Genomic DNA, 13,716 nt, shown 5'->3' on the forward strand with positions numbered 1-13,716 from the left:
GGCTATGTTTTTTCTAAAAAGAAGTTCAATAGAGCATGCATGTAATGTGTGTAAAAATGTGTGTGTGTGTATATATATATATAGGCTTCCCAGGTGGTGCTAGTGGTAAAGAACAAACCTGCCAATGCAGGAGACACAAGAGACGGATCCCTGGGCTGGGAAGATCCCCTGGAGGAGGGCATGGCAACCCACTCCAGTATTCTTGCCTGGGAAATCCCATGGACAGAGGAGCCTGGTGGGCTACAGTCCATAGAGTTGCAAGGAGTCAGACACAACTGAAGCGACTGAACACACACACACACACACACATACACATATACACACACATTTTTTAAGAAGTAAATTAGGTTAATTGTGAAAACACCTTGCAAGCCAAGAAATGGGACACTGACAATAAATAACCCAGAATCCTCTTAGGCCTGCGTCCTATTGAGTTCCAGTTAGCGAGTAATGGAATCTTGTGTTAATCTTACAACTTTTCTTGATGGTTTTGGTTGTCCTGTATTTATTTGTAAACAAAATAGTCTTCAGTTTGTCCTGATTTTAAATTTCACGTGAATGGACTTGTACTGTATGCATTCTTCTGGAGCTTACTTCTGTCACTCAACAGTGTGATTTTTGGATTCGGCCAACATGATGCACCTAGCTTCGGTTCATTCATCCTACTGCTGTGCAGCATCCCCTTATTTAGTTCAGTTCAGTCGCTCAGTCGTGTCCGACTCTTTGCGACCCCATGGACTGCAGCACGCCAGGCTTCCCTGTCCATCACCAACCCCTGCAGCTTATTCAAACTCATGTCCATCGAGTTGGTGACGCCATCCAACCATCTGATCCTCGGTCATCCCCTTCTCCTCCTGCCTTCAATCTTTCCCAGCATCAGGGTCTTTTCCAGTGAGTCAGTTCTTCACATCAGGTGGCCAAAGTATTGGAGTTTCAACTTTAGCACTAGTCCTTCCAATGAATATTTGGGACATCCTTTAGGATGTACTGGTTTGATCTCCTTGCAGTCCAAGGGACCCTCAAGAGTCTTCTCCAATACCACAGTTCAAAAGCATCAATAAAAACCTGCTATTTTCCTTTATTTGACACTTTCTTTTGGTATTTTATTTAAGAAATACATCAGAAAGATGTTCTCTATACCCTTTTGAAAGTGTATAATTTTACTTGTCCCATTTAGGTCTTTTGCAAATACCTGGAATAGTTTCTGTATGTGATGTGAGGTAGGAGTTAACTTCCTTTTTCTCCCTGTAGATTACCAGCTATTTGGGCACTATCTATTAAGAAGCCCATTCTTTCTCCATTGATCTGCACTGTTAGCTCTGACATGAATCTGGTTTTCATACATCTGTGGGTCTGTTTCCCCTATACTGTTTCAGTGCCCAATTTGTCTATTATTATCTTCATTACTTAGTTTTGGTGTTGTTTAGTCGCCAAGTCGTGTCCTACTCTTTGCAAGCCCATGGACTGCAGCATGCCAGGCCTCCCTGTCCCTTACCATCTTATTACTTAGCTAAAATAGTCACTCATTCATTCATAATATTGGTAACACAAGCCTTCAGCCTTGCTCTTCTTCAAGAGTATGAGCTATGTATTTTTGGCTCTCTGTAATATCAAATAAATGTGAGAATCAACCTTGTCAGTTTCCACATACAGAAAAATGAAGTTATAATTTCATTGTCTCCTGGTTCCCACAGCTGCTGTCAAAAGTCAACCGGAAGTTTAACTGTTGCTTCCTTATTAAATGGTATTTTAAGAAGTTTTTTTTATTTATGTGGTTTGCAGTTTAACTATTATGTGTCTAGTGTGGACTTATTTTTCTTTATCCTGCTTAACACTCATTGGATTTCCTGAATCTGCAAGGTAGAGTCTTTCAATTGTGGAAAAATTTCAGCCATCATCTCCTTTAACATTCCCTCTCTTACCTTATCTTTTTCTGGAATTCTAGTTAAATATATGTTAGACCTTTCTTGCTTTATATCCCAGGTTTTTAAACATCCTTTCTCGACTGCAGTCTAGGTAATTTCTTAAGTTCAATTTCCTGATTCATTACTTTTTCTTCACCTATATCTAAACTATAGTTAAACCTAACCAAATAAATTTTAATTTCTGTAGAGGTTCTGATTAGTATACTTTCAAATACTTTTGCTACCATATTTTCAATTTTCTCATTTTTGAAAATTAACATAAACATTCTTATTTTATGTTCTGAGCTTGGTAATTCCAGTATCTGAAGTCCTTGGAGGTCTCTTTAATTCTTGACTGTCTGTTGTTTTTCTTTGCTTTTGTTCAAGGTCTCTTGTTTATTGTATGTAAATATTTTGATAATAAGTGCTCATTTCCCTAGGGATTCTCATTCTATTATTATTTGTTCTTCTCTATTTTCTTTGTGTGGTATATTCTAAATAGCCAGATTTGATCTTTCTGTAACGACTAATCTTTATGTGCTTTAATTTCCTTTCATTTTTTTAATTGCTTTTGCTTTATATTAGGAAAAAAATGTTTTCAACCTTATATTCTAGACGTCAGCTATTATCCATCATTTCTATTAAGTTTAAAAATTTTGTCAACTTTATCTTTGATTCTCAAGTACTCATTTGATCTATAACTGCTTCTTTTTCATACCAATCTGTTCTTTTTATTTGATGCAAATAATTTCAATTGCTTCTGAAGACTGCAGTCACATTTGAAAATTTTTTCTTCTGTTTCTTGAATTAAGTAGATTTCCTCTGGGTCAGTGTTTTTCTTTGTTGCTCATGGTTATGTATTCACCTCTTTGAATGTGAATTCAAACTGGTTAAAAAGCTACTGGTGTGGATTTTCTGTATTAGTATATTGATCTATCTTGCTAACATGTTTCCCTTGTAGGGAGAGGCTGATTTACAGCTTTTTCTAAGTGGACAGAGTATGTTAATTAGCGTTCAGGAGAGAAGAACTCTCAAGACAAGCTGGGAGTCCTGACTGTCCTCTGAACCCCCAGCAAAAATAGGACGTAGTTTAGTCTGGGTGTACAGCATTTTGGTTTATTTCCCTCTTGAGAAAAACATTTTTCTTCCACCAACCTTAGATGTTGGAGAGGAGTCTTGAGAGTCCCTTGGACTGCAAGGAGATCAAACCAGTCAATCCTAAAGGAAATCAGTCCCGAATATTCATTGGAAGAATTGATGCTGAAGCTGAAACTCCAATACTTTGGCCACCTGATGTGAAGAACTGACTCATTTGAAAAGACCCTGATGCTGGGAAAGATTGAAGGCGGGAGGAGAAGGGGACGGCAGAGGATGAGATGGTTGGATGGCGTCAGCTACTTGATGGACATGAGTTTGAGCAAGCTCCAGGAGTTGGTGATGGACAGGGAAGCCTGGAGTGCTGCAGTCCATGGGGTCGCAAAGAGTCAGACACGACTGAGCGACTGAACTGAACTGAACTCAACCATAGATGTGTGTTTTTAAGGTTTGGTATTATCTCAGAATCTACTCTGCTTCTCTCTTAGGTGCATGTATGTGCCTGTGCTTAGTCACTCAGTTGTGACCAACTTTTTGTGATCCTACGAACTCTAGCCTGCCAGATGACTCTGTCCATGGGATTCTCCAGGCAAGAACACTGGGGTGGATTGCCATGCCCTCCTCCAGGGGATCTTCCCAACCCAGGGATCGAACCTAGGTCTCCTGCATTGCAGGCGGATTCTTTACTGTCTGCGCAGGTGGATTCTTTATTGTCTGAGCCACCAGGGAAGCCCAAGAATCCCTTCTCCAGGGGATCTTCCTGACCCAGGAATTGAACCAGAGGCTCCTGCATTGCAGGCAGATTCTTTACCAGCTGAGCTACCAAGAAAGTCCCTCTCTCTTAGGTAACAGCTCCCAGCTAGAAGTTCTAGATAACTGTTAATTTTCTTGGCAAATGTTACTTTTTTTTTCTTTTTTTCTTTTGTACGTTGGTTTCTGGGGGAGGAAAACCACACTGAAAGCTCCATATGAAAACCTGCCAAGATGGGAGTGGAAGAGTAAATGCTGGAAGAACAGCCATGTTCCCATCACTGTCTACAGTCCACACCTCTTCTCTGTTGGGGTTGAGAGGGAATTGAGTCTCTCCTGGAGTGAGCTCTGAAGGACATTCCCACCACCACTATGGCTTGTTTCTGTTTGTTTCATTATTTTCTTTTTTCTGAGCCATCACCTTCCCTGCCCAGGATTATCTAACAGCACAGTCCCATCCACTCTCCGTTTCCCAGAAACTCAGCTGAATTTCTGGTTTGCTAATGAAATCCTTTCCTGTTTCCAGGGCTATTATGGATTTCCTTCCTTCACTGCTGCTTTTGGTTATTTTAATGCAGATTCAGAAGGAGGGAAAGAAGTGCTTATGCTCAGTCTGACACAAGAGCGGGACATTCTCACACCTTTAAGAAACTATAAACATGCATCACCTATTTTAACGTTTAAGTTTCTCAATACTTAATAAGCTGCCATTTTATAATATTAAATTAATTGGCAATCAGCAGTCAATGCTATGGTTTTTCCTATGGTCGTATATGGATGTGAGAGTTGGACTGTGAAGAAGGATGAGGGCCAAAGAATTGATGCTTTTGAACTGTGGTGTTGGAGAAGACTCTTGAGAGTCCCTTGGACTGCAAGGAGATCCAACCAGTCCATTCTGAAGGAGATCAGCCTGGGATTTCTTTGGAAGGAATGATGCTAAAGCTGAAACTCCAGTACTTTGGCCACCTCATGCGAAGAGTTGACTCATTGGAAAAGACTCTGATGCTGGGAGGGATTGGGGGCAGGAGGAGAAGGGGACGACAGAGGATGAGATGGCTGGATGGCATCACGGACGCGATGGACGTGAGTCTGAGGGAACTCCAGGAGTTGGTGATGGACAGGGAGGCCTGGCGTGCTGCGATTCATGGGGTCGCAAAGAGTCGGACACGACTGAGCGACTGCACTGAACTGAACTGAAGCTTGCTAAAGCAGCTCTCTTTTAAAAGATTTGGATTAAAAAATAATTTTCTGTTTAATTTATACTTCTTTTCTCTTAGTATCTACATAACATAGTTTTCTAATTTCAAAAATAAAAAAGCACTGACCTAGAGTGGGGAAGATCAGTCCATCAAGATACATTTTGTTTCTCTGAAATTCAGTGTTTTCCTCTTTTCTACATACTTAGTGGAGTCATGATTCCCCAAACTGTAATTATTCCAAACTAAATGGAAGAAACAGCACAGGAGATGCTGGTAGGACCAGCTCTGTAAAGTTTCCAGGGTGCTATAATCGACAGAGGACACTCTGATTTTTATTTTTTTCCATTATGATTTCTTACAGGATTTTGAATATAGTTCCCTGTGCTATCCAGTAGGATCTTGTTGTTTGTCTATTTTATATACATAATTGTATCTGCTAACCCCAACTTCTAATTTGTTCCCCCACTTTCCCCTTTGGTAACCGTAAGTTTGCTTTCTGTCTCTGTAACTGTGGCTCTGTTTTGTAGATGCGTTCATTTGTGTCACAGTTTATACCTACCCATGAGTGATATCATGGTCTCTCTCCTCTGCCTGACTTACGTCACTCAGCATGACAGTCTCTAGGTTCGCCCACGTTGCTGCAAATGGCATTATTTCATTCTGCTAGGTAGTCAGAAGAGGGAAAAGGAATCCAGAACGGCGGTGGCTAAAAGACGAGGAAGAGAGAAGCCCGCGAAAATAGAACAAAGGAAGGTCCAAGGACCAGAGTGAGGACCTCAGGTAAAACAATCAATACTCCTGGCTGGCCCAATTTACACAGGACAGGCCCAGGAAAAAAAAAGAACAAAAAACAAAAAAACACATATAAAAAGAGGAGCCAAAGCTAGCTCTCTCTCTCACGCGTGCTGAGGCGCTCTTCTCTTCGTGTCTTTGGATCGACGTGCCCTGATGCCTTGAAGATGGATTTTCCTGCTATCTTCTAAATAAAAGAGAGCTGTAACACTGAACTGTAACACTGATTTGTCTAAGAGCTATAACACGGTCCGTTCGAGACCTGAGAGCTATAACACGGTCTATCCAAGACCCAAAAGCTGTTACACGCCAAGGGGGCTTTAATGCCCATCACTCCAAATCTTTGTTGTGACGAGACAAAAACCGAGGAGCATACACTCGCCTGACAATTATTTTTTTTTCTTTTTGCTGCATAGCATTCCATTTTGGGTGTGTGTGTATGCACACAGTTGTATACACAAACATACCACATCACTGATTTTTAAATAATAATATTATCTTTTGTTTTTAATGGGAGAAGCTTTATTTGGAAAAAAAAAAGAAACAAAAAACCCTTACCCCTAGAAAAGAGAAAGTCAATGACAAATATCCTTAGATGATGAATTGCCAGAATGTGGTTTATGCCATATCATGTAGGTGCCACTCACAATTCCAAAGAAGGTAGGCATGCTTACATTATCTCAATGGTAGGATCAGCAAGAAAATGTCATGCCGTGCCAAAAAAAATAGGCCAGATGCAAACAAGAATCTTGGACAGGAATTTAATCTCACACGGAAGGGATGGAAGCAACTTTTTTGGGGTCAAGGTTATGGGACGGAAAGCCTATTGTCTTTGGGACAGAGATCCTTGAATTCAAATCCTGTCACCTTTTTTAAGCCATGTGACCATGGTCTAGGTATTAACTGCAGAATCTCATTTTCATCCTGTGCAGAATGGGGCTGCAATGCCTCCTTCATACAGCTACTGTGAGGATTAAATGAAAGAGCAGACATAAAGAAGAGCCTGAACACAGAAGGGACCGAACAGCTATTTCCTTTGTTCTTCTTTATGTCAAAGACTCCAGGCTGAGAGGAAGTACATTTATTCTATTATATCTATTATCTCCTCCCTTTACCCTGAGCTGTTTAAGTTGAAATGGAAAGAAATGGTGAGGAAAGCAAAGGCAATTCTTCTGTATGCTCTCGTCTTTGGCATATGATGCTGATGCCTGCACACCTCATGAACTTAACCATGCATCTCCTGATTCCTTTCCTTACTATTATACTTATTAATTTCTATAGATTTCAAGTCCCTTGGAATTTCACCTCTTCCCTGGTGCTTGTGCTCACAGCACATTCCAACAAAGGGTGGTATAATTAATGAGATTGCCTGTGCACTATTACGCCATCATCCCCCTCCCCTGACCTTCCTCTAGCTGTGCACTAAAAGTCTAGGGCTTTCTAATGCATTTGTCCCGATGTCTTTTCTCCATAATCTTTCTGCCCTCACAGATGCTCAGTGGGTGAGCCCCAGACACATCTACTGGCTCAGAGTGATTTTCACGTTCAAACACAGCCTTGAAATTTGCAAGCAATGCTCTTTAGCCAACTGGCTGGTCAAGAGACGAACAAAGCCCAGTCTCTGTGGGTGTGATTACATGACATGGATGGGGTGGCTTATGCATTTTTAATGCTCAAGAAAATATTAATACCAATTAGCACTGCTGAAGAAGAGAATTAAAACAATACTTCATGGAATGATGTTCTCTGATGATGAAGCCCCAGTGTTTTATTATACACTGGGTTCAACAACGAAATTCCTTCTAGGACACTTTAGTCTTTTTCTCCCCAGAAGAGGGCATGGTTTCTTCATGGAGTCTAAGAACATTTATCATGAGATATTCTGATTGTTCTCTTTGCCCACCTATTTTCTTTTAATTTAGGTAACTCATTAGTTGCCTTTAAAAATATTTTCCCCTCATACACACCAGAGGCCAACTGTAAGCAAGGATGGTATTACTTCCTCCTAGGGCTACTCTGAAATTCACCATTTTATACTGTGGCCCCAAGTAAAAAGTGTTAGTTGCTCAGTCGTTTCCAACTCTTTGCGACCCCATGGACTGTAGCCCACTAGGCTCCTCTGTCCATGGAATTCTGCAGGCAAGAATACTTGAGTAGGTTGCCAGTCCCTTCTCCAAGGGATCTTCCTGACCCAGGGATCGAACCCGGGTCTCTTGTATTGCAGGCAGCTTCTTTAGCATCTGAGCCACCAGGGAAGTCATATTTTGTCCCTACTTCCCTTGAATAAAGATAGAACATTCAAGGTCATGATGTACCTTATCCATCTGGGCAGCACTTTAACAAATGGCCCTCATATTCCCCACTGGATTTTGTCTTAGTGAAGTTCTTTTAAACCTATTGTATATTGCATGCATCCCCACTCTTCACCCACTTCCACCCCTACATATGAAGCTACAGAAAGAAGCATTTCTTACTTGGATTATTGTGTCCAGAGGAGGCAAGCTGAGAGTCCTAAAATAAAACAAGAATTATCAATTAATTTTCTTATTTTTTCATTAGACTTTGTTCTTCATTTCACTAACATTTTAATATTGATTATGTATTGAAACAATACTATTTTGTTTATATGAGATTATAAAAATCACATGATAAAATTATGTTCACACCTTTATTCTTACAGTTTCAATGTGGCTACTATGAAATAAAAAATTTTATGTGTTTATATTATATATCTGCTGGACAGCACTGCTTTTAAGGAATAACAGAATGACTGGATATCTAATGGAAAAAAATAACCCTGACCTTTATATGAATTAATCTTAAAATCACTCTAATTAAATCATAGATCCAAGCATAAATACCCAAACTATAAGAGGTCTAGAAAAGTAATCTTTTTATTTTGACTTTCAAAATGAGATATATTATCGGTCGTTCAGAACCTAATCACTGATCATAATCTCTACCAGCTACCATAAGGAGAAACATTTTCGCGTTCCTTAAGCAGTTCTGGTATACAGCTCACAATCACTTCTATGTTGTATTGTGGACTTCTTGTTTTGCTCACTGAAGTGAAATTCCTGTAACATAAAATTTACCACTTTAACCTGAACAGTTCAGTGGCATTTCGTACAGTCCCCATGTACTAAACCACCACCTCTAATTGCAAAATATTTCTACCATTCCAAAGTCAAATTCCTTACCCATTCATCATCTTCCCTATTTCCTCATCTCCTCAGTACTTGGTAACCACCAGTCTACATGCTGTCTTTATGGCTTCTTCTATTCTGGGTATTTCATATTAATAGAATGGTACAATAATGTCACCTTTTTTGCTTGGCTTCTTTCATTTAGCATAATGTTTCAGAGGTTCACCCATGCCATAGCGTATGTCAATGTTTCATTCCTTTTTATGGCTAAATAATACTCCATTATACATGTACACACACACACACACACACACACACACACACCCCAATCTGTTTATCCATTCATCTGTTACTGGACGCGTGGGCTGCTCCCACCTTTTGACAGTTGTGAGTAGTGCTGCTACAAACACATATGCACGTGTACTTTTTGAACCCTTCTTCAATCCTTTGAGTATACATCTAGGAGTGGAGTTGCAGGGTCATATGCTAATTTTACATTAAACTTTCTGAACCACCACCAGACTTTTCCACAGTGGCTGAAACGTTTTGAGTTTCTACCAGCAATGTATGAGAGTTTCAATTTCTCCACATCCTCACCAAAGCTTGCTATTTTCTTTTAATCAAAAAAAATTTATTATAGGCATTTAAGTGGGTATGTAGCAGTTTCTCATTGTGGTTTTGACTTGCATTTCCCTAATGACTATGATGCCGAACATCTTTTCATATGTTTTTTGGCCATTTGTATACCTCTTTGGATAAATGTGTATTCAAATACTTTGTCCATTTTCTTGTTTTCAATAGTATCAAAATTATCTTTATTTTTTCACTGAAGTATAGTTGATTTACAATATTGTATTAGTTTCTGATGCACAGCAAAATGATTCAGTTATATACACACACACACATATGCACATATTCTTTTTTATATTACATTGTCCATTTTTCAATTGGGTTGTTTGCCTTTTTGTTGCTGAGTCAAAAGAGTACTTCATATATTCTGGATACCAGACTTTTATTACATGAGTGATCTGCAAATATTTCCTCTTACTCTGTCAGTTGTCTTTTCGCTTTATTGATAATGTCCTTTAACACACACAAGGTTTTAATTTTTAGTTTGACTTTCAAAATGAGATATATTATCGGTCATTCAGAACCTAATCACTGATCATAATCCAATAAGTCCAATTTATCTATTTTTTTCTTTTGTTACCCGTGCTTTGGGGGTCATATCTGAGACTCCACCGTTAAATCCAAGGTTGGAAATACTAGTCTCTGTGTCTTCTGTGAAGTTCATGGCTCTAGTTCTTATATTTGGGATCTCTGTCTTACTGACTGTTAACCTAACGCTTCACTCTCACCACCCTTTCTGTGGATGAGCAGCCATCCCACCAGGGACATTCCACTGAGCGACTGCTGCCACTCTCGCGGCGGTGGACAGGAGATTATCATGGCTTTCCACATGCCTGGGATGGCAGAAAGCCAGGACTGCGCAGTATTCGAGTTCAGTCACTGATCAGGTAAACAGTGATTGAGCCTGATTTTATCTCCACTAAAGTGAAATGCTAAATTCTGTTTTGGGAATTCACATCCTCTTTCCTTTGGCTCCTTCCTGTGGCTCAGTGGTAAAGAATCTGCCTGCCAATGCAGGAAACTCAGGTTCAATCCCTGGGTTGGGAAGATTCCCTGGGGGAGGAAATGGCAACCCACTCCGGTACTCTTGCTTGGGAAATCCCATGGACAGAGGAGCCTGGTGGGCTACAGTTCATGGGGTAGCAAAGAGTCAGACACGACTGAAAGACTGAGTACCTTCCTTGCAAAATTCCTATTTAATATGAATAAAGAGAGTTATAAAACAATGTATTGAGATGGTAGGAATGTAAAAAACCCATAAAGTCCAGTGAAACTCATTTACAATTTCAGTGTATGGGACAAAAATCCAGTGAAATGAAGTCAACTTCTATTTTATGGCTTTTTAAATTATTTTAAAAAGCAGTGAATATTTTATTTATTCTTTATTATTTTAATTTTACTCAGATTGGTGGGTAAGGGTTGGGTAAGAAATTTGGCTTTCCACTCTAGTAAGCAGACTAAGTCATACACAGATGTCTTTAATGTTAATGTTGGTAGAAATGAGCTGTTTATCTGAAGAAAAATAAGCTTAACTCTCAACCCAAGCTTCAGCTTTTGGAAACAGTGTGTTAAAGATAAAATATGGTTCCTGAGATGATGGGCTAAAATCTAATCCTCAGAAATTATTTTGGCCAATTTGCATGGTTGCTGTTACAAAGAGGACATCCATAGTTAACTTCCCCAAATGGACTGGGATATTTCTCAGTCCTTCTAACCAATGTAGAGTTTACGTCTGAACATGAATTAGAGTGAGCTCTTATACATGAAAAACACTTTGAGTCTCATGTAGTTGAGTCCCTTGAGCCATCTGCAGATTTTGGTATTTCGGAGATGTCTTGTACCAGAGCAGTGAAGACTCATTTACCATCAGATGAAGAAGAATGGTAATGGAGATAGTTTTCAACATTATGACCATTCTTGGGGAAAAAAATTTTGGTACAAATTTTTGTGACATTGCTTGCTGTTGTTATTGGGACATAGATCATTTTACAGCTTGACGCACTGCAGACATCTTGAAACCCAGATGATGACTACTGACCACAGGCTCTTGAGACCTGAAAATGAGCTTACAGAGAACCTGAATGATAATTACACACTGCAAGACCATGTGTTTCATAAGCAGTAAATTTCAAAATTTAATGAACACATCTGTGTCATTAATGATGATAATTTCTGTTTTGGATGGGGGAGTGAAAAGGGGCAGAAAATGGTTAAAGTCATTGGTTTAAAAAAAAAAAATCACCATCAAAGTCTGCTCTCTGGAGGGAAAGAGACTTTGGAGAGACGCAATAAAGACTGCCCCTAATGTGTCATCCCACATCTCTAGCTGACATCCTCTGGATGGTGCACTGACCACAAATGGAGCCCGCGTGCCTGGACTGGCCCACTCTGTGGGTACAGATGATGCCCCAGTATCCTTCTTAACTGATCTGGAGAGTGCATCACTTGTCTGCTGGTGGAAGGTGTAATGAGGCTCCTCCCAAGTTTGGGTGCATTCTCATTAGCTCTCTGCTGCCAATGACAGGGCCCATGGTTGCTACCTCTTGAAGCAGTACTGCCCTGCCCAGCCGGCTGCAAGACTGGCGGGCGGAGGCGGGGGAGGAGGGCACAGACCATGCAGATCCCTTATCCCTCACTGAGCCAGAGCCTGGCTGGGCTCAGAGGGAAACAAGCTCCAGACGCTGAAGTCCTTTCCATTTTCGTGTCTCCTGCTGCCCAAGTCAGACACTCAGATGCTCTTACAGCTATAGCTTCTGTCTCAAAGGCTTTTTCTCTCTCTGTGAACACCATCCCTGGGTAGCTGCCTGGAGAGTGGCTGGCCCCATCTGGGCACTGTCATTTCAGCCTCCTCTGGGAACATTCCACCAGACCTGCAAGGATCCCTGTTGGGTCCTCAGGGGTTACAGAAGTGAGTGTACAAAGCCCCTGCCTTCCCCGCCTGGGAGCCCAGGGAGTCAGCAGAGGAGATGATGTGTATATAAGTTCTGATAACCCAGGGCGGAGAGGCATGTCACGACTGCTGTGCGGGAGCGCTTTGAGCCTTTGGAGCCTGTCCTCATCCTTGGATGCGTGTCCCGCCATCTTCTGTGTTCTGCCTGGAAACTTCATTCTCCCCTCAAGGCTCAGAACAAAGAAGCTCAAGGGTATCTATTCTTTGAAATACTCCTGCATCTCAGAAGGACTTATTTGGTTTATGTTTTCACTGCTGCTGCTAAGTCGCTTCAGTCTTGTCCGACTCTGTACATTGTCAAACTTCCATTATAAGAATTGTCTTTTGACTATGACTTCTGTTTTAAAAATAAACCTTTATCAAAGTATAAATGATATAATATAAACTGTACATATTTAAGGTATTCAATTAGATAATAAATATATAATAAAAGAATGTTACTATTGTCTTGACCCAAGGATGGCTCCATCTTATTAAATAGCATTTCCTATTTAAACAACAGCAGTTTCCTAAAGGAAATCAACCCTAAATTTTCACTGGAAGGGCTGAAGCTCCAATACTTTGTCCACCTGATGCAAAGAGCTGATTCATTGGAAAAGACTGAGGGAAGGAGGAGAAGGGGGTGACCGAGGATGAGACGATGGGATGGCATCACCAACTCAATGGACATGAGTTTGAGCAACTTCCAGGAGATGGTGAAGGACAGGGAAGCCTGGTGTGTTGCAGTCCATGGGGTCACAGAAAGTCGGACACGACTGAGCGACTGAACAGCAGTGAAAGTAACATTAAAGAAAACTCAGGAAAATAGGAAAGTGTAAGGAAGAGTTGCGGGTGTTCCTGTAGCAGGACATTTCTGAGGTTACTCTAGGGCTCTTAGTTTTCCACATTCATTCATGACACATGTATCACTCTGACGACAATGTGCACAAACGGGAGAACCACCTCTGGTTACTTAGAATATCTACAGCTGGAAACTTAGGCTTTTCTATCTTTAAATCCCGAATTCCCAACACCTAAACTATTGTTGGGTACACAGAAATCCCAGAACTTCTTTAAAGGCAGTAATGAGCTGGGAAGTAAAGTTTGTACAAATCATTTTGCTGAAGACAGAAATAATTGAGCAATCTAGTGGCTGAGAAAACCATTCAAGGAAGCATTATAATAAATACTATATTTCATCAAAGGTAGTTCAGTTCAGTTGCTCAGTCGTGACTGACTCTTTGCAACCCCATGAATCGCAGCATGCCAGG

General features: G+C 40.5%; 1 protein-coding gene across 1 annotated transcript in view; it reads right to left on the reverse strand.

Annotated features, from left to right (window-relative positions):
• Window positions 1-13,716, reverse strand: part of AFF3 (ALF transcription elongation factor 3) — a 516,502-nt gene that overhangs the window by 182,985 nt on the left and 319,801 nt on the right. Inside the window, exon 8 of the mRNA XM_052648226.1 lies at window positions 8,215-8,251. Coding sequence (XP_052504186.1) covers window positions 8,215-8,251 — 37 coding nt within the window. The remainder of the gene's footprint in view (window positions 1-8,214; window positions 8,252-13,716) is intronic.

This window comes from Budorcas taxicolor, chromosome 11, assembly GCF_023091745.1.
Source record: "Budorcas taxicolor isolate Tak-1 chromosome 11, Takin1.1, whole genome shotgun sequence".
Classification (NCBI taxonomy): Eukaryota; Metazoa; Chordata; class Mammalia; order Artiodactyla; family Bovidae; genus Budorcas; species Budorcas taxicolor.